The sequence below is a fragment of the Acipenser ruthenus genome, chromosome 5 (assembly GCF_902713425.1).
Source record: "Acipenser ruthenus chromosome 5, fAciRut3.2 maternal haplotype, whole genome shotgun sequence".
Taxonomy (NCBI): Eukaryota; Metazoa; Chordata; class Actinopteri; order Acipenseriformes; family Acipenseridae; genus Acipenser; species Acipenser ruthenus.
In genome coordinates this window covers 22,700,022-22,725,651 of record NC_081193.1, presented here as the reverse complement: position 1 = coordinate 22,725,651, position 25,630 = coordinate 22,700,022, and the positions used below count along the sequence as shown (strand labels likewise).

Here is a 25,630-nt window from a genome sequence, read left to right as displayed (position 1 = left end):
TCTGGACCCAGACAGGAAGAGCACCTGCTGTGCTTGTCCTCAATAGGCAGATTGGCCTTGCATGGCTCACAGGGATAGAACCCGGGCACGATGCAAGGAGCAAGCAATACAATGTACAGGTACAGTTGTACAGTTGCTGCCTCAATCTGCTTATAGATATCAACCGGGCGGGTCAAGACCCGAGCAGGACCGGTTTGGTACCAGACCAGTGACCTCGGCTGCGGTCGGTAGAAGACTGGAAACGGGCCGTTTCAGTACCGGTTTGGTGTATTTAACACCGGGTCAGGAATGGTTCAGTTACTGGTTCGGAACCTGGTTGACACCAGGCCGGTTTGGTACTGTTTCGGTGACTTTAGCACCGGGTCGGTACAGGGACAGCACCAGGTCAGTAGTGGTTCAACCTCGATCTCGGTTCTGTACCAGGTCTGGAGCGGAGCTGGTCTGAGACTGAAGCTGTCTGAGACTGGTCTGAGACTGAGAAGCTGTCACCAAAATGGCATCAACATACTGTGGTTGAAAGTGCAAGCAACAACCAAAGCGAGTACCTCGGTCTTGCACAGTGCTGCTGAGCCCAGCAGTTGCTCTTGCTGCATGTAGTATCTGTAAAAAACAGGAAAAACACAAAGAGAAAATACTTTCTCAACAAAAAACAGTAATTAAACAATTACATAAATAATAGAAAACGTCTTGTATGGTGCTAAATCGCAAAAAGCAGAAATAAAATAAGCTCCATTCGGAGCTATGCAGCCTGGGGGGAGAGCACAAAGCTCCATTCGGAGCTATGCAGCCTAGGGGGAGAGCACGTCAGCCGACCTATGTTGCTAGATCCCTGGGAAGGAGCGACTCGAGCACAGTCCTTTTGTTCCCTCAGGGGTGGGGCCACGACTGCATCAGAGAGCAGCTTTGGTATACAACATTCAGGATTTGGGTCTTTAGCAGGTAAATAGCCACTCGGTAATTTCATACTTGATAGGGAACAGTGAATAAGTGAAGAGTCCTTTTAAAGTTAAGTAATGACAGGTTACTGTCATCATGTCCTAACTGTGAATTATCAGTAATATAATGAGGGAGCACTGTATTTGTCTTTTCACCAGCCCCCTTCCACCAACTGTCTCTCCTGAAACAATTTTGCAGCTTTATGTATGTATATACATATATATATATATATATATATATATATATATATATATATATATACACACACACACACACAACTGTACATCTCTCCCATATTTCATCAAAATGGTTAATGTAGTTCACTGCTGTAAAGCATTAGGAGAAAGATTAAGCACTAGCGATCACACAAAAGATATGTTTTAATTTATCATTTGTTTGAAAAGATATGCCAGACCTCTGCAAAAAAAATGCCTGGCTGAGAAAGAAATAAAAATAATAATGTTACCAGCAGACCCTTAAAGCAGTTAATATTAAACTGTGCAAGCCAACCCTCTGAAAGCACGTACATAAATAAATATTACTTCCAGCGATCACAAGGTAAAATGGGACACGCTTCAACTCTCCTACACATCTATCAGACTACGACACTGACAGCATGGAATATCCCTGAGGAGACGCTTTACAACCTGTAAATCAATCTGCAATTATTAACTTTGACAGCTGTTTTGCTTTTAATCACGTGTGCTGATGAAAAACTTCTATAGGAACTGTGCCGATAAAGGTCCTCATACTGTTAGAAATGCCTATCGCCGTGTTTAATATTTATTCCAAGGGACCCCGCTGAAGCGTTTTTTAAAGACAGGTGGTCTTTAAATCCAGAAAAACTGTCTACATTGTATCTTGCAAAACAGGTACAGAATGTCAGTAACACACACACCTGGGTCTTTAATTAGGTTACCCTGCCTCTTAGAACTCTGTGTTCAAATGTGTGTTTGAACCGAGCTTGCTGCGTATTAATGTGTTGATGCATGTAACTACATGCTAGAGGGCACTATCGGACAAGAATCAGGATTTCCGAGAATAAACTGCATTGCACCTTTTCAGCACCAGGTGTAGTAATTCAGTCATTACCCTGAAGGTTTAGTAAATCGGTTCTTATCTGCAGTGAGACAGGAATGATTTTATAGCTCAGGGTGCTAAACCATAGTACCTAAAGTTCTGGTGCATTCCGTCAACTTAAACTGTACACAGAGCACGATCTTCAGGATCTTTGTCTTGAAGTTGTTTAACCGCTATTACAATAATAATATAAAGTGCATTACTCTTCAGTAGCCAGCTTTTATTTATTAGCTTTTATTCAAAAGGAACTTCTGATCACTAGAACCAGCAACCAAACAACCACCAATCATCCCCCAGCAATATTTTCATATACAAATTTAAGTGTGTACGTAGAGAAAAAAAATGACGCCTTATATCCCCAGATTCTGCTTCTCCTTACAAAGATCCTTTCCAATACACATTTGGGAATCTAATGGTCAAAAACAATATTATGCAGTACACACAATATGATATCCTTTCCTAGTCCTTTTACTGATTTTGGCAGCAACTGTGAAAGTCTTCAGACTGGGGGTTTAAATTGTTCTGGCAGGGAACTGCAGTAGGGAGATGGGTGACTTACCAAACTCCAAGAATCACTGCCTGCTCCTCTGCACACAGCTCGAGCTTCTGAAATTGGTCTGGCTCTGCCAAGCTAATCTTGTTCAGCACTGTATCATCAGTCAGATCATGGTCCTGCGGGCAGAAACAAACACAAACAGACAACTCTCAAATGCAAGTATGCCAACGCATGCTTGGGCAAAGGGCTTCAACAGGGTTATATAATCAGAATGTTACTATTCCCTTTGCCTGGCCAAGTGAAATATTTAAGAAGTAAATTAAATGTCTTAAAATATACCTGAACACCTAAAAGCTCTTAATTTGAACGCAACTTGGTATTATTAAAAACAAAAAAAAAGTGTAATCTGTCGATTAATCGAGCTATTGATAAATCATGTATTTGATAATGTCTGGTCTGTATTTGTGAACATACTGTTTTATAACACAATGTTTGTGGACTATAGTTTAAAACTGCATGGGATCTTTTAAAACTATGTTCTAAAAAGTAATTATATGTTACTCACTTATTCCATCCATCTGAACAGAAAGCAAACACTTCACAATTACTTTGTTATAATTCAAAGACCTGAATACAATTAAAATACCAGCATTGCGAGTTCGCTACTAGTATACATTTTACTATTTTTACTAAAACATTACTATTTTCGTGAAGTTTGTAGTTTTACTGGTAGAAAAATGCTGCTCTGCTGCTGCTCCTGCTTTGATAAATTGAAGTGTGCGATTAGTCCATGTGAACAGGCTGGCTGTAGGGGTGACGTCAGGCCAGGAAACGAATGCAAGACACAGCAACTGCAGGCGAAACGAAGACGCTGCGGCACTGTGGCAAAGTGCCCCCCCCCTGTGTATGTTATATGTTACGTGTTGTGTGTAAATGTTGGTGTATAGGCATTGGTACACGGGATATAAGCGGGTCTGTGTTTCACGTGTGTGTAAATTGTATATTTGTATTTAGGCACGGGGATGGCACATCACATCACGTGCAAGTAAAAAGTAATAATATGTGAGCACGGGGAATTGCACTTTAATTAATTCACGTGCAGTTGTACCGAGATTCCAATTGAATGATTGACTAGCAATCGAGTCCCGGTACAACTGCATAAAAGCTGCATGTTTTCACTCACTGGTGGTTGGGTGTTCGTGAGTGGAGAACGGGTGAGAGAGAGAGGAGAAAGAAAGAAAAAGAAAGATCGTAACGTTTGTTTTGGCTTTACTCACCGTGTTTGTCTCCGTGCACCGTTTGTGTGTTAGTACGTTTTGTTTGTCTTTTTTATTTTGGCGTATAGTGCCGTGTCCTGTTTTTTGTTTCAAACCTTTTATTTTCTGTTCTGTTACTTATTAAATGCTGAGCGCGATCGCTCCAAGTCTCTGTGTGTTACTTCCTGGCTCTGGTCTGACACCACCCACTCCGGTCGTCTTTGTGACAGGCACTCAGTGTTTTATTGTAAAATAAAAGGTGTAAACAGAAAACAAAAACACTTTGACAAAACAAAACAGCGTGTTGGCCAAACAAACAAACAGATGATAAACAATAAGAAGTATCGTGCTGGTTTATAAACCAGCATGTTTTAGCAATTGAATCCTTTTTAGCTCCTCTCCACACCCATTCTCCACTCATCGAACACACAACCCTGAGTAAGTGAAACACTGCAGCTTTTATGCAGGTGTACAGAGACTCGATTGCTAATCAATCATTCAATTTCGAATCTCGGTACATCTGCACGTGAACTAATTTGTGCACTGCCCCGTGCTCACATACAAATACCCCTTTTAATCTGCATGTGAAGTGATTGAGCCATCCTTGTGTCTGAATGCTTGGCTACTTCTTGATTTCTGAGAGACTAAAAGATACAGGAATAAATTAAACCAGAAAAAACACACATCTCAGGTATCACATTTAACAGTCTCTACTTATTAGTAGTCTTAATGTTGTTCAATCAGAATAGTTATTTATCATACAGGATACTTTGAACCAATACAATTACAATTTGCTTCTTGTCTGACATTATGATGGAACTATGTTGACTGGAGTTTACTACTAATAAAAAGGCCTTGCAAACTGAAATGCAACCCCTGCACCTGAAGTTCAAGTCAATCAATTGCACAACACGGCAAGAAACACAACATGTACCCCGACCTGTAAATGAAGCGGAGTGGGGAATCACATTCCACTGGTCATATACCACTGGGCCCTGGAAAGGGTTGTATCTGTGCTAGTCAGCTGTTTCAAGAAGACTATCTAAAAGATAAAGTAGCACCTATTCACGATGGCCACTGCGACAGAATTCCTTGCAGCTTTATTACTCGACAAACATTCAAATTAATAGGACTTGCAGCACGTCATCACCCTGAAGGCTGGTGGTGATTCTCTCCCAGTATTAAAGATACTACATGCCATCAGTCTGACTTGCAACTTCTGCAACCAACAGAAAATTAGTCAGGAATCGTATCATACCACCAACCATCTCAAGTTCAAGATTGCAGTACAGTAACTTTTACTAGTTGGTTGCTGCAAAACCCACTACCACATTATCTCCCTAAACCACAACACCCCTATACTGTAGAATCTCAAAGTTACAATACACCAGGAATGGAGGATGTTCTAAACTCTGAAGCCTGCATGATCTCCAATACATTAATGTGTACGTAGTGTATTCATAAAAGATCTACACATTTAATCTGAGGAATTACAATAAGAAATCAAAAATAATTTTAAAAAGCCCAGAGCGCCTTGTTTATAGCCGGGTCCACACTTGAGCGATCAGTTGCGCAACCCAATTGCTCCAGAAATCGCGCAACTCAGCTGTGAGCAATTGCTGTGTCCACATCTGAGCAATTACTTGTGCAACAAGGTTCCCGCGTCTACAAGATTAATTTTTTTTATAACTGAGGTGACAGGTTGTTTTTACATTTTTATTCTACAAGGTGAAGTAGTTTATTTTTGTTTTTTTCACAACTGAGTTGACACATTTTTTTTTTCTTTTTTTTGTCCCGTGTCTACAAGTTTAGAATTCCATTTATTTTATTTATTTTTTTGACAACTGAGGAGATTGGTCAGGTCATAATGTGTCCAGTAATTAACGAGGAAGAGCTGGCTGTTATTTTTTCAACTGTTCTTACTTTAAATGCCATATTCCCGAAAGAAAAAACAAAGCCAAGTAAAAGCTGGATGAAACCGGTTAATTTTACCACTGACATTTTTTAAATTAGCGCTTCTTTATGACAGGATATGCAAGCCGTGCAGTCAGCATTATAAGAACCAATCAAAACCAGAGTTCGCAAATTGCCACGTGATCGCCTATGTCTACAGAAGTCGCTTTGGAAAGTAGAGCCCGGCTCTACTTCAAGCAACTGGTTGCAGGGACATCCACAACTGATCGCTCAGGTGTGGACCCAGCTTTACATGTAAAACTCCCAACGCCTGATCTTCATGTTATTTACACAAGCCCTGTTTCAAGTTTCAAATGCTGTGTTTGGTTGACAAGTCAGTTCCTAAATGTGGTGTTAATACAGTTAAAGATTCTACTGTAAACTAAAGTGTCTGGTTAACTTTTAAAGATTTGAGGGAACAGTCAGAACCATTTTCATGGCAGAACTATAAAATAGCTTAAAAGGTGACCTTCATAACCTTATACAGCTGCATAAGAGAAGCTTGTGAATATAGTCGTTCCTTGGAGTCGACAAGCATACCTCAGGGGAAAAGGAAGCTTGTGTCCCTGTGTCTAAACTACCGTATCTTGGGGGTGACTAAACAAACTCTGATGAGGCAGAGAGCACAGAAAGTTATGTTCTGGCAGACTAAAGAATAATAATATTTCACTGTAAATTTTAAAATGCACATGGGACACAGCAGCATTAATTAGTCACATAGCTCTCCAGAGTAGACACTAATAGGCTGTACTATGATTTATAATATACCCTTGACTGGAAGCGGGTAAAGAAGCAGTTAAGTCACCAAGCCCATCAAGTCCTTGGCTTCCCGTTTTTACAAGGGCCAAGTTGTCATGGTTTTGTATTTTAGTTTACAATTCACAGAAGGTTAAGATGCTGAGACCTCAAAAACTTTTTTTTCTCTTTTGACCAAAGTCAACTCCAGTCTTGGGATAGGGCTTTAACCTACAGCACCCCACTTTACTCTCGTGGTCTTTGATAAATGGCTTTAGTTTCCACTGCTATCAATACCTAACTTTTAAGAAGGTTACACACATTAAAGCAAGTGCCACAATCTTTTACAGCAACCTCCGAAGTAGCGTTTTCCATGATTTATGATAGGGGTGATTTAGAATGGCTTTCAGATAAGCAGTATGATTTTTAAAGTCAATGGCCAGTGGCTGTTAAGATCAAATTTATGCTTAGACATTAACAGGCTACTATATTTTAGAATTAACTGATTTTTGTTGTCGTCTAACATTTTGCCACTTGTCCTGTCTTATTTGTTTAAAGATACTCTCATAAACCTTGCTTTGTGAAGTAAATTAACCATGAACTGTTATATATTTTCCAGAATGTGGGATGACAGACACCAAGCAGATGGCCTTCCAGATCAGGAAAGCAGTATATCTTTTACCATCTTTGGTTTTTAATGCATTTTAATTTGTTATTTTTTGAAAACAAAATATGCACCAGACAGCAGATAGTAGTACGGTTAGCTAAGCAAGATTATTTAGTATTTTCTGGGGATACAGACCTGCAGGGGGTGTACTACTGATTATTACCATACAGATAACTGTAATTAAATACAGTTCATTACTAAATAGTAGTGTGCAATTTACAGCACTACCTAGTAGCAATATGTGCTCCAATTAGTGCCTGATTAGAGTATGTGGGGCTTGCTTTATTGGGAAAGTGGTCAAAGTAGCTGATTTGTGTCAAAAGTCACTGTTTACTAATTGTCTCATGCTTAGAATGTGTATAATTTGAAATTTCTCAAAGTTCTATGACAGTTAATTCAACAGTGGGAAGTAGCCTACTGAAAGAAGTTGATGCGGTTACTAAAACAGCTGTACCTCTTGATTGGTAGACGCCATTCCTGTTTTGATTTCACATTTGCTCTAAGTGTTTGTCTAGCTTGTTGGGAAAGTGGTCAAAATTTAGTTGATGCGGTTACTAAAACAGCTGTACCTCTTGATTGGTAAAAGTTATTTCTGTTTTGATTTCAGATTTCATATGTTCTAACTTTTTGTCTTACTTGTTGGGAAAGTGGTCAAAGTAGCTGATTTGTGTCAAAAGTTACATCGATTACAGTAAATAGAATGTTGGAAGTCTGTTTTTAAACAATGGGGAGCTTTAGAATGTTGAAAAAAGTCTCATTAAAGTGAATGAAGATGGACAAAAAAAAAGGCAAAAAGCTTAATAGTTTAAAAAGTATAACATATATCAAAAAGTTATATAAAAGCACACTATTCCAGATCGGTCTACATGTTTTAAAGTTTGAACAGCGTTTCTAGCTTAAAAGGTGTAAGAGGAGTAGCGTGCCAAAAAATAAGAAGAAGAAGTATGTCGAAGATTTAAAGTGGGGACTCTTGCTTCGCAAGCCCCACTAATAATAATTTCTTAAAATATTATATAGATCTCACATTTTTAAAAACAAACAGCCATTGAATTTCCAGACTTAGCCACGACACCATATCAGTGGCAGCCTGAGTTTCAGTTTACCCATTTTTGACAAAATCACAGACTTCATCACTCTACACATAGAAACTACTTTAAAATAAACGTAATACCCTTTAATCTTTCTGAATCCTTGTTTTCGCGTTACTCTGACTCAGGACAACAACAACAATCTTTCTCGAAATGTACATAATTGGTTAATGCTGTGTGTCCGGAAGACATACCTTTGAATTATTATCCTATCAGGTGGGGTTTGGAAGATAAGCAGGTTGGATTAAGTGATGTGCATTCAGGTTTGTCATTTAACTCATTCTCTGCTCTCTGAGACAATGGCAACAGCGCAGTTTTGATTGTGACAGATCAGCTGTGTCGGTGCCACGTCCTTACCACCTTCTGCCAATAGCTAGATGGTTTTCAAGAGGCTGGCTTCCACACATAAAACATTGATCTCCCATATAAAGCCATTTATAGCTTAGAGTAAAATGTATTATTCATTTAGTACAAATATTTTAAACAAATATATTGCCAATTAAATTACGAAAGCTCAAAATCGTCATTGGCAGGAAAAAAAAATCCAAGATGGCAGCCGGATAAATAAAAAATGCTACATTTGGTGCGTAAAATGTATTTGTACGTTTTCATTTCAGATATGTTTAAGTTACATGAAAACTGATTACAAAAATATATTTGGTCTTTTTTTTTTGGATAAAATCTAAAATTACATTTGGCCACCCTACTTAAAGGGTTACAGAACACCCTGCAGTGTTGAAAATACATTTGTCCTCTGCTGTATGCACCTAAGAGCTATATTTTTCAACATAGTCCTTATTATTTTGATTCCCCCACACCCCACATTCTGGGCCCTTAAGCTCAGGAATAAAATGACTCAGAGCTTCTGGGCACGGCTCCTGCATCAATTCTGACGCTCTGTCTGCATGGCAAATGTGTAGGAATGGCAAAGTTCAGCTGGGGAATGAAACTGAAATAAATAGTGTATCCAGATCAATGCTTCCTCCTGCAATAAAGCTAAACACCTATAAATGCCAGGTTGAGACTGTAATCCCTAACAGCAGGCATTCCCAATAAACATCTGGTTTTAATACAGCCTGACAGCATTTTCTGAAGAGAAGTCCTTCTAGGTCTTACACCTGAATGCAAACCAAATGAGTTTGGATATAAAATGATATGGATAAGATTTAGAGAAATCAAAAAGTATTTACACAGATTTTTTTTTTTCACAGTAAAACAGGTTTAAAAGGCACTGCATATCAACAAGACACGCAATTTTCCCTTTCGGGTCCAATTTCGGACCCTGTCCGACATCATCAAAAAGATGCAAAAAACAGGTCTCTAGTCGTTTTTTCTCTGGAAAAAGCAGAGAAAACCATTCAATGGCCGAGTGAGACCGATAGGAGCCGAGAGAAGCCGAAAAAAAAGGGCATATCTCATGAATACTCATAGACAACACCACACAGATAACACAGACATAAACAAACAAGATAGCTGCTTCCGCATCCAGCGCTCAAAGAACATCACAGACATTTGCAGAGCTTTTTTTAGATGTTATAGTAATAAAATAACAGGCAGAGGAGTTGTCAGGCTGTACTACAGTACGCATTTGCTAAGGCTGACTTACTTATTTCTGTGAGCCAGCTCTTTAATTATCAGCAGTTATATTTTATTACTTTCTCTGTGAAAATTGAGATGCACCATTTTATAGCCAATATACCTTCTGTTGTTCTGCAGACAGCAGCACTGCGGGAAGGTACAGTACATGGATAGAAAACACCCGACACATTCCCTGCCACGCTTGTTACACAGCTACATTACGAGGAGGGATGCCCTTCCTACTGCATGATCTCCACAACGCTTCAGCCTGAACAAGGACCGGAGTGTGCAGATTAATCAGGGAACTGATCAATGATCCATCAATCAGCCACCTGCTGACACATGACACCTCAAGTGCAGAACTCTCAAATAAGCACAGAAATCCTTCATAACTAGTCCACTGCACCGCTGGGTTCTAAAGCACAGTAATCTGCTGGTGACTCAGAAATGCCTTTGGCAAAGACCAACTTCAGGTCAACGGCTTCGGTATTAAGTTAAAAAAGAAATGAATAACAAAATCTGAAAAAAAAGACAAATATATGTCGATGGGATTTCCTGCAGGGTTTTATTTAGGGCTCTTGTTTATTTACCATAGTGCACCATCTTCACAGTTTGATATGCAAACAGCCATACACCAAGGCCCAGATATATTGACATATCAGGTATCCCAACGGGAACAAGCATCAGAAATGTGTAAACAGGAACACCTTGTATACATTTACTAAAGAGTTAACAGCATTTGCAAAACTGAGATTGTAGAGTGATATAAAAGTACCGCATTTTCATGGACAGGTCAGGCGCATACTGTATGTACACCATAATGACCCACATACTTATGAATATTTTTGCTTAGCTAAACCGCTAAAAGAAATAAAGCCTATATTATGAGTTACAGCATTTGCAAAGTATGAGTGTCTGCAGAATTGCTATGCTCTTGCGATATTCCCTAAACAATTCAGTCTTCGGAATTTTTTTTTTTTTTTTCTGCTAACACTTAACTGACAGACACCAGATGGGATAATCCTCTGGGTTTAGGGATGGCTATTTGTCTATCAGAATCTCCATGTGTATGATTCAGCATTATACAATACAATAAGATACATATTGTATCCAGCTATGCAACTTAATAATAAATACACACACATACAAATTCTTGAGACGCTATGGTTCATACTTACAATTTAAAAAAAATATGCATCGATTTATAAGGTATTGCAGACTATTAAATTGCAAATAAACAAACTCAGAAATTGTTATGATTTTTACAGCTGATTAGCACTAACATTAGGTCATTTAAGATTAATACCAAATCGGGCACTGTGAAACAAATCACTTAAGAATTTGTAAATTGTTTGTTGCTATAAAATTCCAACCATTAAATGAGAACAATACAGAAAAAATACACTTTGGAGGAGAAAGCCTTGAAAATACAGCACTGCCTCATTATTTCAATTAAATCGACAGTAAGTGCCACCTTTACCGCGAAACTGAGAACTAAGGGGTTGATGGAGGTGGGAAGCTATTGAAAAGAGGCATATTTTAAAATCCAATCTGACATTTTGTGCAGCCTGTCAAATGCTGTGTCTTAACTGGATACAGTTCAATTACAAAACACCAACTTTGCCAAATGTTTCTTCTTTAACAAATGGACACAGAAAAGTGCAACGCTTAACCCTTTGTGGTCCTATGTCGGACCTGGTCCGACATCGCAATTTTCCCTTTCAGGTCCAATTTCGGACCCTGTCCGACATCATCAAAAAGATGCAAAAAACAGGTCTCTAGTCGTTTTTTCTCCGGAAAAAGCAGAGAAAACCATTCAATGGCCGAGTGAGACCGATAGGAGCCGAGAGAGACCGATAGGAGCCGAGAGAACCCGAAAAAAAAGGGCATATCTCATGAATACTCATAGACAACACCACATAGATAACACAGACATAAACAAACAAGATAGCTGCTTCCGCATCCAGCGCTCAAAGAACATCACAGACATTTGTAGAGCTTTTTTTAGATGTTATAGTAATAAAATAACAACTTGGATCGCATTATTGAGGAGTTTGGTGATAAAACGAGTGATCAGGAGATGATTTATCGGTATGTACTATTATTAAGAGGCATTTGAAAAATATAGCGAACAAGGGGTGGGGCTGGGCTGGAGATGCAGCACTGAGTGTCCTGTTGATATGCAGTGCCTTTTAAACCTGTTTTACTGTGAAAAAAAAATACTTTTAAACAGCGCGTCTAAAATTAACTGTGCGTGTGAAAATAAATTGGACCTGACGCGCCTGACACACGCTGAATAAATGGACCGCTAAGGGTTAATTGATAGCTCTTAACAGTCAACAAGTCATGCTTTTTTTTTTTTTTTTTAGATAAATGACACAGACTGTTTAGTTCCATTTAATGATACAAGACGTACTTGTCCTGTAGTAAACTATGCATTTGTTTACATGTAAAGAATGACTAAGTGTACAGTATTAAAACACTGCTCTTTAATTCACTGTTAGTTTTCTTTCTTTTTTTTCTCGCACTCGTAATGTGATGTCATAGGCAAACGTGAAACCCGGTTTATATCATGACCGGCTTTATATCACGATATAAAGTTGGTTCATCTGTATGTATAATAACGAAAAGCAACAATAAAATACTAAAGAAAAAATAAGTCAAATGAAAAATGAACAATTTTGATCATTTATTTACAGTGTTACAGGTTTCAAAATGTTTTTCAATTTGTAATTTTTCTTAAGAAGTGCCAATAGTGGGCTGCAATGCCTAATACAGCTGAACAGGTTGGTCTCAAATAAAAACCTCAGGTTTCAGAACCTCTGGGACAGAACTAGACTTCAAACCCTACACAGACAAACGTACCCACTTGGTAGGAGGAAACCTGGTTGATTTTTGCCCCTCTCAGTAGTGGAGAGGCAGAGGAGGGATCTCTTTGATTACCTTTGGTAGTTTTTCCAGTGGTGTAGGTTCCGGGGTGAGATCACTCCCTGAGAGGACGACTTCTTCCCTTTGCACATCTATGATCAGCTGAGCCAAGTAATTTTCCTGAAACCGTGTCCGTTTCCCCAAGGCACCTATAAGAAATCAAGATACATTTTGCATTTATTTATTAGCTGTCAAGGCTTGGCAGGGGTCCAGAAACTGCTGGAAATGTCTGTGTGTTGTCAAGTGTGCAAAACCCTAACCCATTCTCCAAGCTTAATAATTAATGATAGGCTCAAGCAAAAATGCTGCATTTTCATTTCATATCATAGCCCAAGTGCATTGTAAAATACAGACACGGACATCAAAAAGTACTACTTTTTATGACACCAACAAAATATTTCAGGCAGCCAATATTGTTGTAAAAATATTCAAAACGTTTTACCAAATAATGCACAATATGAAGCAGATATATAAATGTAAGTACCTGATAAGTGCCCCTTGTTTAAATAGTTCACAGGGTCTTGATCGGAGAACGGTAGGTACCATAATGCTCGATCAGCTACACTTAAATAGTAAATCTGTATAAAGCGTGATGTCTCCGACACGAACTTGCTTGATAATTATAGCTTTAAACAATGTAATTTCCCTCTACGTCATCATGAAGAACACAGGTGGGTTTGTGTTATTGTAGAGGATTTGGGATGGCAAGGGCATGATTTACTGTAATTTCCAGTAACATATATTTAAAGCTTTAAACTGTTTGTACATTCTTGTCAGCAGATTCTTTTTACTATCCTTTTCTCTTCAGAATGGACAAATCTGGTTTGTCAATCTGCTCGCTATTAATTCCTTGCTTTAAATGTCTCATTCAATTCAAATGTCTATGTGCCCGTAATATCACATTAACCAATTCATGTGTGAGAAATGGAAGAATGCTCTTCTTCATTGTTTTTGTCACCCTGTACACAGAAACAGAACTTCGTCCACTTAACGGTTTACTAAATTCATTTATTAGCATTTGATATACAACACATTACTTTACCTGTCATACTAATCTGCAGTTTGGACAGATCTTTTGCACAGTTGAAATGTTCTTTAGCCTTCTTATACTCATAGTAGAACAGGAATGTGTAACCACATTCTAGGTGGAACTGGACAGCCAAGTGTCGACACTTTTCAGAGGTGAAAAAAGCTTCAGTTTTCATCACTGGAAAAACAAAAAGAAAACACTCTATTAACATTGGCACTCTATTTAGCTTTAAGTAACCACGATCGTGCAAAAGAAATCCAACAAGTCTTGAATTTAATACAAATTGCATCATAAAAAGCATATTCTTGTGGCAGATCCTGCTTTTACAGCCAATACTGTATAGGCCTGTTGTCAATCCCTAAATTTCTACATTAATTTTATGGGTAAAATACTGCTTTTCTGAGGCGTAATTTAAAGCATTATACACTGAAGCAACTTGTTAACTTAAGGTCCAGGTTTAAAAAACAATTGCTGGCTTTCTTATCAGACTGTGAAATCACTGCCACTTCCAGGTCTGCAAGCTCGAGTAAATGTTAAAATCAGGTGCGACTGAGACAGAATGATTCTTGGTGATAAATCTCCCTCCCGACCTGTGAGGGCGTTGTGTAAAGGAAAGAGAGTGCCCTGGACTGGATGGCCAGACAATTCATTCCCAGGGTTAGGTGGAAGTCGGCCATCTAAAAAAGGGGGCGGGGCTACGGTACAACAAGTCATCGACCCGGAAGGTAAGCTATGTGGCAGCCGTGGATTGGAGGAGTGTTTGCAATCGTTAACCAAGGCGAACATAATTGTTATCGTGAGTGTTGTGTTTGTTTTGTCTAAAATCTACTTGTTTGTTGTTATTAGACGGCTAACACAATCCGGAGCTGTCGCTACAGGCCAGCACAAAACCCGGACACTACTGCACTTATTCACAATAAATTGTATTTTCAGCACGAGCACTACAGCACTCACTTTGGACTTGTGACTTTGTTTGTGTTAACTGTGTGTGTTTAAATACCATGTTTATTGTTTCGGGACTGAACCCGTGGATTTAACAGCAATACACATCGTTGTGTATTGCCAGTTCTCATTATTCTTTACTGTTGTCATCAGATTTTGGATTATAAATAAACCACCATTTCACCCGTACTTTGTTGTTTGTCATTGTCTTGAACACTTCATCACCTCTACACCTGCACACTGCAAACCACTTTGCCACATTAGGTTACACAGTGAATCACAGCAAAGGTTTATCTAATATGAAAGCACAGTCGAAGAAACAGGACAATTTCAAAACATTAGAGCATAAATGAACAACAAACGTATGCCGATGATTTTTGCATTTGGACCTCATTTTTATTTACTGTGAAATTAGGGGTAAAAGTGGTTTATCGAGGTCCTGGAAAGGGAGGGTGTGACAAACACAGATGCCACTTACACAGCAGTGCTGCTTTTAAATTGAAAATAGTCTTTAAGTTCAAGGCATGATGCAATACATTCTCTAAAGCAGCAGGTTTTTATTTCAAATAAACTGCATCTCGTTGCTTAAATTAAACTGAATTGTTGGTCTATTAATTATTTCATTAGCTTGAATGAAGAAAACTGTAAAGAAATGCACAATTAGTCTATAATTCTATACATGGAATTTATAAAACCAAAAAAAGAGTAAAAAAAGGGGAGGGGGAACTTATACACAGGTACAACTTATCTGTTGGTATTTATGATAGGTTATAGCACCACCAAGACAATTGAAGATTTACTTTTTTTAAAAAATTTTTAATTTAGTCGTTGCCAATTATTTTTTATTATTTTCTCTCAATTTGGAATGGCCAATTATTTTATTATGCTCAGCTCACCGCTACCACCCCTGCGCTGGCTCAGGAGGGCGAAGACGAACACATGCTGTCCTCCGAAGCGTGTGCCGTCAGCCGACCGCTTTTTTACACACTGCGGACTCACCATGCAGCCACCCAAGTGCTACAGCGTCGGAGGACAACGCAGCTCTCGGGCAGCTTACAGGCAAGCCAGCAGGCTCCCGGCCAGACTACAGGGGTCGCTGGTGCGCGATGAGCCGAGGACACCCTGGCCGACCTAACCCTCCCTCCCCCCGGGCGGCCAATTGAGTGCCACCCCCTGGAAGCTCCCGTCCTCCGTCGGCAAAGGAATAGCCTGGACTCGAACTCGCGACATCCAGACTATAGGGCACACTATCCTGCACTCCACGTGGAGCGCCTTTAGTGGATGCGCCACTCGGAAGCCCATTGAAGATTTACTTAATAAGATTTAGTGTTACATTTACTAGTCTTGGAAGAGTGTAGATCACAACATAGGAGACTGAACTGATTCACTGATCCTTCTAGAATATTTTTAACTTTAATTGTTTTGATTGGGTTTTGTTGTGGTCACCAGGGTTTGTTTTTTACATATAAATTAGCGGCAATGTCTTTTCAATTCCAGACCATTTTGGATTGTACCCTATAGAAAACCACAGTACAATTGATTAGGGAAGCACAATTTCCTCATATGTGCCGAATTCGATGCCTTTCCCAAGTTTGTTTTTTAGGCTATGCTCCAGAACCACACAAAAGACCCTAAATGCATTTAATAAGATCTGCTGCAGCTAGAATATAAATCACTTGCTGGGAAGCAGAATCTTGGGAAGGCTAAATGTTACAAACAAATACTTCAATAAATGTTTTATAGGACACACATGGTGCTGAGTGTGCAGACGAAAGATTAGCAACCCTCACTTTAGTACCGGGGTTTCTTTGAACCCTTTAAGGACCATGATCATGTAAACACGATCATACTGAAGTGTCATTCTCGGCCCATGATCAGGTAAACGCAATAAAAAAAATAAAAAACATACTTTGCCACTATACTTTGAAGTACAGGTTGCAGACGCATATCATTGAATAGGGAGTGATTGTACTTCACTGTCTGAACTTGTTTACAGCTTAGAAAAAAAATGGGAACATACTGTAAATCTGATGTATCTGACTTATAGCTATATAAGAACATGTATGTTGTCTCATGTTTTAATATAAATGTTTTTACAACATTTACAAATGGATATGAGCAGATCAATTTAGTTCATGAAACATTATCAGGTACCTTTTTTCCTAATTACTGATAATAATGGAATTAATAACTATTATTTTATTTATAAATATTTATTTTGAGAAAATAAATCGAGAGTAGTGTCCCTTATTGCTCGTAAAGACCCTGAGAATAAATGTGTATTATGTCATTGCAATCACTCAGGTGAAATAATGTTTTGTCAACAAAACTTTCCAAGTACTGTAAAGTCCCTCAGGTCATAGAAAAACACAAATTTTAAGCATGTATTTCAAGATATTTCAGTTTTTTATTCATTTTTCTGAAATATATTTCCCAACATAAAACCAATGTCACCTTACAATAATTGATTTTGACTTTCAGTGTTTTAAAATAAAATATCAAACAGAACGAAATTTCAATGTACCATTTGTAATTCAGTAATATGAGAGAATTGGTCAGGGGTCTGAATACTTTTGCAAGGCACTGTATATATATATATATATATATATATATATATATATATATATATATATATATATATATATATATATATATGTTGAAAAAAAAAAGCGGCTGAAAATGGCTTGGTCCTTAAAGGGTTACGGTCTGTAGCTCTCATGGTACAGGTTCAGAAAGGTGGCATGCATTTTTTTTGTTCCTGAACAGAACTCAACTCCCTATACAGTAGTACTGCACAAATCTATTATTCTGACTGAGCTCTCCACAGAAAGCAGGTGCTGACAAACAGGTGATAGTCATTGGTGTTGATTGGGCTAATTGACCATTCAAAATGAAACAACTGAAGAAACACTTGGAGAACAGCAATGCACAAGCAGCTGTTTCTTCACTTGTTTCATGTGGAATGGTAAATTAGTTCAACCAACACCAATGACCCTCGCATGCGGAGAGCTCAATACAAATACCCAGTTTGTGCAGCTCTACTATACAGTCTATGTATATTTTCAATAACATTGACACTCAATCCATTTGTCTATAAAGCCATGATGAGCAAAAGGACCTGAAAAGAAGCAGTAAGGAGATTTTTCTTCTTCACTTCACTGGACTAACCCGACTCCATGCAACGGGGAATATGTGGACACAGGTATAAAGGTGAACTCCCTATACAATTATTTGTCTTTAATTTTGATATTAGAACAAAATTAGACTGAGTTTACAGTCTGACTTCATTGTGCAGATGAAGACATGAAAGACTGGAATTAATGAATAATAGAAAAGGTTAATTTAAATAAACACAGTTACTTTGCATACCAAAAGATAAAATATCATAAAATAAATAGATGTGCTGAACAGGTTTCTTCCAGAAATAATCAACAAAGCTGCCACAAATTCTTGGCAGTCTCAAAGGCATTTAATACTTAAAGCTGATCAAAAGTCAGCCACTGGAAACTGAACTTTTGGAATAAATGGTACAAATGAAACTCAAGCTCATGAACAAATGTCTATATACTGTATGGCCTTCAACTGCAAAATCAAGCTTGAGGTTTGAAAGCTTGTTCATTCAGTTGACTCGCTCTTTTTTTTTTTAAGCAGAAAGTAATGAAAGGTCTAAATACATTAAATCAAAATGCCAGGAAAATAATACAAACGAGATGTACCCTGAGGAAAAACATGTAACCTGTCAAGTAATGCGCTTTTACTAGGGGTGGGCACCAATATCCATATTTTGATATGACATCGTTCGACATCAGTAATAATTTCCATGAGATATCATGAGATAAAAAAATCATGTATGCTAGCAGACATACTTTGTATTGCTAATACTGCTAAAAATATAAACGCAGTAATAATAATAATAATAATAATCTTTATTTTTATATAGCGCGTTTCATAGTGGACCACCATCACAAAGTGCTTTACAAGATACGAGACTAGGGTGTGTGAACTATGCAGAGTCACTTACAACAACGTCTCACCTGAAAGACGACGCACAAGGAGCACGCAGATTTTAAAAAAAAAAAAATCTGCAAAAGGTTGCATTATATATTCCGAAAGTTGCAGTTATGATTGGCTGGCAGAACGTGCAGCTCATTAATAATGTATCTGAGGGTTAATGTCAAGTATCAAGGGGTCAAACATACACTACAGGCACAAATGACAGGGCAATGTATCTGTTTCAAACTGGGAAGACTTTCAAGTAACATGTGATCTCTATGATGAAACAAAGCCTTTATTCCACAGACCAATGGATACTTAAAGCTCTATCCTGGTTAAAGAAATACATTTGAAAATAAATTTGAAACTTGAAACATGGAAATGTTACCATAAAATTGAACAGCCAGAAATGTTACCAGGAAAATAACGTGCCATTTCTAAAACTTAAACAGACCTAAAAAAGCGGAAATCATTTTGATAATTACCACTATTACAGAAATTCCAAAGAAATCTCACAAACTCTTGGCTCCCATTCTTGTTTAGATTGAAAGCAAATGCAAACGTTTCTTGATGGTGCTTGTACTGTAAAATTGCTGACATTATTCTTACAGACATTTACGTCTATCAAAAGGCAGCACTGTAAACACCTGAGTCACTACACTAATAGTTCAGCTGATGTTTCACAGTCCCCTCGGCCACACGAAGTTCTCAAAATCGAGAACTCCCAGCTTAGAATATAAACTGCTATTTAAATTCGCAATGTGCAGTCTGGGGTGTAATAATTGCTTTGTTTTTTAATGGTAGCTGTTTTAATGGCAGCCACTGAAACCACAGTGCTTGAATTGCCCATGAGAAAGGACTCTCCGGGATCATTTTTTCTTTGAAATGACATAAATCAGGGCCATAAATCACAAACAATGGTGACCAAAAGTATTTGAGATCAGGATCAGCTACCAAGTTCTAAGAATTGCTAGAACGACAATTTGGTCTTGAATAAAAAAGGGAGGGGTAGCAAGATGTGTGATGATGTCAGAACCAGGAAACGATGGATACAACACACAGGGCTGCGGGGGCGAGTCACAAATGCGATTGTTTTTAATACAGAGATGAAAGTGAGGAGAAGAAAAAAGAAGCTGAAAAAGAATCAGGAATCTGGGATTCACTGCCGTGTTGGATTTTTTGCACAGGAACACAAATTGAATAAAGTTAAGATTCACCTGAAATTAGAATGTATGCCATATAATGAACTTTAACTGCTGGTTTCACAGACTTGAGAGTGAACAAAACAGCACCTGCCAAGCAAAATTAGGTAAATGTTTTTTTTGACAAGTCAGGGTGGTAAAATAGGGTCTGTAAAACTTGATGCAAGTGTCCAGTCAAATAAAGTTGACTGAAATCTATTTTTTCTTACCTGTGCACAAGGGCTGAAATAAATGTTGGACAGCATGTATTTTCTTTTAATGTTCTTGTTCCTTTGGATCTCAAATGCAACTTGTCTACATCAGAAAGTCAATCCCTTTTAATTGTTAAAGGTCAAAAAAGAACTACGTACACTTTCAATTGTTCTTGTTAATTTCTATTTTTGTGGCACCTTCCTTTCCCTCCTGTTTTTTGAGCTTTAATAATAACAATAACAACTAATATATAATAATAGTAAACATTGAACATACAAAAGAAGCCACACAAAACACTTTCAGTGCGGGCACAGACAAAGCAAGGGCTCTTGCTAATCATCCACTAGTTTGTGCTTATTTGCAATACTAAGCATTCAATATTGTAAATGTTTATTTTAAGCACAAAGTTCACATTTTCTGCTTCATTTTATGTTACCAAGGAAAAGAATGTAAGAAAATATAGTGCTAATAAAAACAAACAGTAATTGCTTATGTCACGTAAGTTTAATAAAAAAAATGCTTAAACTTAAAAAGGGTCTATGTGGGGTTCCTGAGTGGCGCATCCAGTAAAGGCGCTCTGCGTGGAGTGCAGGATGCGTCCTATAGCCTGGAGATCACAGGTTCGAATCCAGGCTATGTTATTGCCGACCGTGACCGGGGGGTTCCCAGGGGGTGGCGCACAATTGGCTGAGCGCCAACTGGTATGGAGGGCTTAGGTCAGCAGGGCAATCCACGGTTCACCGTGCACCAGTGACCCCTGTGGCTGATAGGGTACCTGCGGGTCTGCAGTGGAACCATTCCAATCTGTGTTGTCCTCCGGCAATATAGGTCTGAAGGCTTCGCTGTGGATCTGCAGTGCGAAAAATGACGGTCTGGCAGGAGCACGTTTCGGAGGATGCGTGTTTCAGCCTCTGTTTCCCCGAGTCACCGAGGGGTTGCAGCAGTGAACCGGGATTAATAATAACACAAGTTGGGGAGAAAACTGGGGTTAGAGCCCTGCATCGGGTGGGGTACCCGTGGGGCCCAGGGGTGAACCGCAAAAGTTTCTCGCGGTTTGCGGTTCGGGTAAAAGAAAATAATTTTCGGGTCTGAATTTCAGTCACCTAAAACGTTTTCTGTCCTTTTGGCGTACTCGTCTGTAACCCTTTCCCAAATAACGTATTAGAAGGTAAATGCACCTGTATTTCCTGCACTAAAGCAGGAGGCGATTAGGAGGAGTCAGCTGACTAAGCAGTGTTGTTGTCACGTGTTTGATACGTAACAAGATCTTTTTATCACGTCTGCCTGGCAATATTAAAAATGCCTGTGTAAGGTGAAACTAAAGATAGCGCAGGGTTATATCATGTAGTTCAAGAGGTAAATCAGAAGTGTGGAATTATTTTGTAATCACAGCAAATGAAAATAATAAACATGTGACTGGATCCGTTGCCTGCTTTTAGGAACGACTGTTGACAGTCACAAAACTCTCTGTGAAAGCACAGGTGTAGCTCCCTTTCAAATGGTGGCACGAAAGGAATATACAGGTATTTTATAGTAAAGTAGAGTTAATGTTACAATGTTAAAATATATTCAGACCACTAGAAAAAGCTACCACGCTGTAGAATAGCCTATTGTACAAACTCAATCTGTGGAGAATGGTAGAGATATCTGTGTCTGAATGTGAGAGAATAGAGCATTCTCTTTTGTACAGCGGTATCGGTGTTATGCTTCAGAGCGGGAGGTCCCGGGTTCGCGTCCCACCTCCGCCTATGAGAAACCCCTGCCTGCAGGAACCACGGTTCTCCACAGGAGGGTAAGGTTTATTGTGGTTTTCGACAACCTGTGAACCATATTGCGATAAGCAGAATTAAAACTCGTTTCATAAATGTATTAAGTAAAACCATAAAAGCATTTTACACTGTAATAAACTCTGAATTCTGTAGCAGAATACAAAATAAATAAATTATACTTTTTATACATTGGGAAGGAAATATTAGAACTATATCTAGCCTATATCTATATCTATCTAAACCAATATGTTGATTCCTACCGTTCTATATATACTGGGACATATTTTAAAGCCGGTACTGGGTACCGGTACTTATTTGATCTGCTTTTCATCCAAAGCACATGCATTGCATCCACTCTTACACAGTCCACTAGCATTCTGTTAGAAAACAGTCTCGTCACAGCAACTAAACAATCATTAAGGTATTCTCGAAATTAATCAATGGATGTGTTATTGACATTAGTCATTGGCAGCAAGATCATGAGGAGAAATTATTTGGCAGCCTTGGTGCCAGTCATTATTATTGTGGATTATGGCAATCAGTCAGTCTCGTCCACCTGTGGATTTATCCTATGATTGGTCAATAACATTATCAAAATCACTCTGTGATCGATAACCTCCCCTGATATCTCTGTTGAAGAAATGGGAAGCAAAAGACGGTTTTTCATATAATGAATGACATCTGAAGGAAGTTTACCATTATGAAATGTTTAATTTGAGCATGATTCGCACGGGACTAAAAAGCAGGTGTCCTCAGAGTTGGTCAAAAGCAGAGGACGTCTAGTAATCTCCCAGACGTGAATTAATTTTCATCATGAAAAGTCTGTAAATAACTCACACAAGATGGAGGAAGAACGAAGCGTATCAACCGAGCACCTTTTCATATCGTTGTACCTTCTTTTTAAAGGCTAGAATAACCATTTCGTCCCTTGAGTGATATGTATTTCCACACATATCTTCAAATGCATCGTTCAAAGCATCCATTTTTTAAGAGTCGACAATTATGTTTTGTATTTTCGCCTGTCCCCAATCGCAGCATTTTACTGAACTGTAGAATCTCAGGACAGATCATACCAATTTTAATATTATCATTATTATCATTTATTGTAAAGGCTGGTATTGAGGTGACTACCCCGGTAATGCTTATATCAATTCTAACATAATACTCTGGAGTAAAAAGATACAGGATGCTTGAGTTTAAAATTTTACAGAAGGTCCCGATGTCTTTGTACCGGGGTGATGGACCGTCAACCACAATATCCTCTCAGGAACACAGAGGTCATTAAAACACAGGAAAAAGTCACTTAGTAGTCACAGGCATACAATGTTTTTTTTTCACACTGAATCCTTCACTCAGATTACAAATGACGAACAGGTTGTACATACAATGGCTGACATTTATAAGACAAGCTCACGAATGTTTAATGCTGGGTATTAGGATCAATCTCCAGCCCTGCCTACTCCTAACAGGATTCATTATTCAATAAACACTTACACCTGGAACGATTTTATACAAATTTACATATAAATGATTTAACAATCATACTTTTACAATACACAGTCCAGTTGTTTTTGCTCTACTTGTTTCCTCAGAATATGAACTAAACTATGCGCAAAATGTTTACTTCCGAGTGGTGTTACCTGGTATAGTTTGTTTTCTATGTGCAAAAGTCCAGAAGTTGTTCACATTGAGGTTTAGCAAGTGAACAAGACTCGGTGCATTTGCCAAACGGACAGAGACCATCTCTTTAGGTTCGTTCCCATGTGGACTTCATTGTTCACACTTCACACCAAGCATACAGAGTGCGGACCAAACCCTCTAAACGGACCCAGGGTGAACACAGCATTAATTTCAAATGGATTACATTTTGTACTAGACTGTTTTTCATTTAATAGTGTCATTGTTTTTTTTTGTGTGAAGCACTTTGGGACTCTTGGGAAAACTCCCTCTCTACAGCAGTTACTGCAGAGCTTTCAGATGTTGTTAATACTTATTGATACACGCAGAGGGTACAAACCTTTCAGTATTTCGTGTTTGCCGATTTGAAAATCTCAGTATTTCAATTTTAAAAACTGTACAGATACACTGCATAGTGTAATTAACTGCTCATTTATTTTCCAAGACATCTAAACATCTCCATATATCAGCTGAACACTTGTCAGCTGACATACAAATGCTTAAGTGCAGAGGTGCTGGATTATTACACTCCGGTCTCATGCAACAGTTATGATGGAGACCAAACGTGTGTGAGTACTGATGGGTTACAAAAATGGTTAAAATGAACAGTTACATTAAAAAAAATTAGAAAAGCGAAATACAAAAATAGACATGCATGAACAAAATGCTCTGGCAACTTAACATAAAGAAAACAATTTAAATGAAGCAATAAGCTCAATAATTAAGCTAAAAAGGAAGTGAAAAGGTTACTTTTTTTGTGAACTCCAATAAACCTACGTTATCTTTCCCCAGTCAAATCGTAGTGTGCCTAAATAAGCAGGTAATTTACCATAATAAAAAACAAACAAACAGTCATGAAAAAGAAAATGTAGAACATAAAAAAGCACAACCAGATATAGTCAATGAAAGACAACACATTATTCAAATTCTTTGTCGTATTATATATTTAAGGTAAGGCAAATCTATTTTTCCGTTAAAAGTGCTCCCGGCTATAATGTTCTGCTGCCCGGCTATACAGAATTCCTGGGGAGAACCCCGATATATATATATATATATATATATATATATTAGGGCTGCCAAGCAATGAAAAAATTATTTGTGATTAATCTCACGATTAAAAATTGATACATTCTTGAAATGTATTTGTTTATGACTGTAAGTCGCCCTGGATAAGGGCGTCTGCTAAGAAATTATTAATAATAATAATAGTAATAATAACATAATTACTGCATCCATCTCATTTGTTTGTTTTATTATTATTATTATTATTATTATTATTATTATTATTATTAAGTTTTTCTTATTACCTATAAGGCCTTACATGGTCTTGGATCTTCTTATTTTCAAGATCTGCTGACCTCATATTTCCTGGTCGTTCCCTGACAGTCCCTAAAATTCATTTGAACCCTGTCAGAGCCAGGGCATTTAGTTATAATGCCTCTACTCTCTGGAACGTATTTATTTGGGGGTCTGTTTATTTGTAGCTGGATTATATGTTAGACACAGGCTTTTTTTATATTTCTTTTGTAAAGCGCCCTGGAATGCTTGCATGAAGAGCACTATATAAGTGAAGTGTGTATTGTGTTGTCGTTGTATTATTATTATTATTATTATTATTATTATTATTATTATTATTATTATTATTATCTAAAAAGCAACCCAGCATAAAAAAAAACCTGTTCACATATTTCTGTTGCCACTTTCATGGAATAGCTATGAGTTTAAGAAGACACACCTGAGCTTGTTACCTGTACACTGTATTAAAATCTGGAATGGGTGAAACTGCTATGCAATAGAAGTCTTATTTCCATCCCTGAAACAGCTACTGGCATGTACTTTCTGCTCAAGTTCAATGTAACCTTCAAACAGGAGCTCATTATCAGACTGCCACGGAGGCACAGCAGCAATGAGTCATACTGTACCTTCTTCCACACAAGCCTGGACCACAGTGAAGAGCTGCGGAGAGCGCTCCTCTAGAAGCTGCTGGTGAATGGAGACACATCGCAAGGTCCACCAGGGCAACAGCTAGAGAGGGCAGAGGAACGCAGAAGTGTTAAAAATCCTTCACACGCAACTCAGCTGTACTAGCAACCAGCAAACAGGTATAC

General features: G+C 38.2%; 1 protein-coding gene across 1 annotated transcript in view; it reads right to left on the bottom strand.

Moving 5' to 3' along the window:
* Positions 1–25,630, bottom strand: part of ttc27 (tetratricopeptide repeat domain 27) — a 130,204-nt gene that overhangs the window by 82,839 nt on the left and 21,735 nt on the right. Inside the window, exons 5-8 of the mRNA XM_034003595.3 lie at positions 25,445–25,547; positions 13,760–13,924; positions 12,733–12,866; positions 2,576–2,688 (exon numbers count right to left, since the gene is read on the bottom strand). Of these exons, the coding sequence (XP_033859486.3) occupies positions 2,576–2,688; positions 12,733–12,866; positions 13,760–13,924; positions 25,445–25,547 (515 nt within the window). The remainder of the gene's footprint in view (positions 1–2,575; positions 2,689–12,732; positions 12,867–13,759; positions 13,925–25,444; positions 25,548–25,630) is intronic.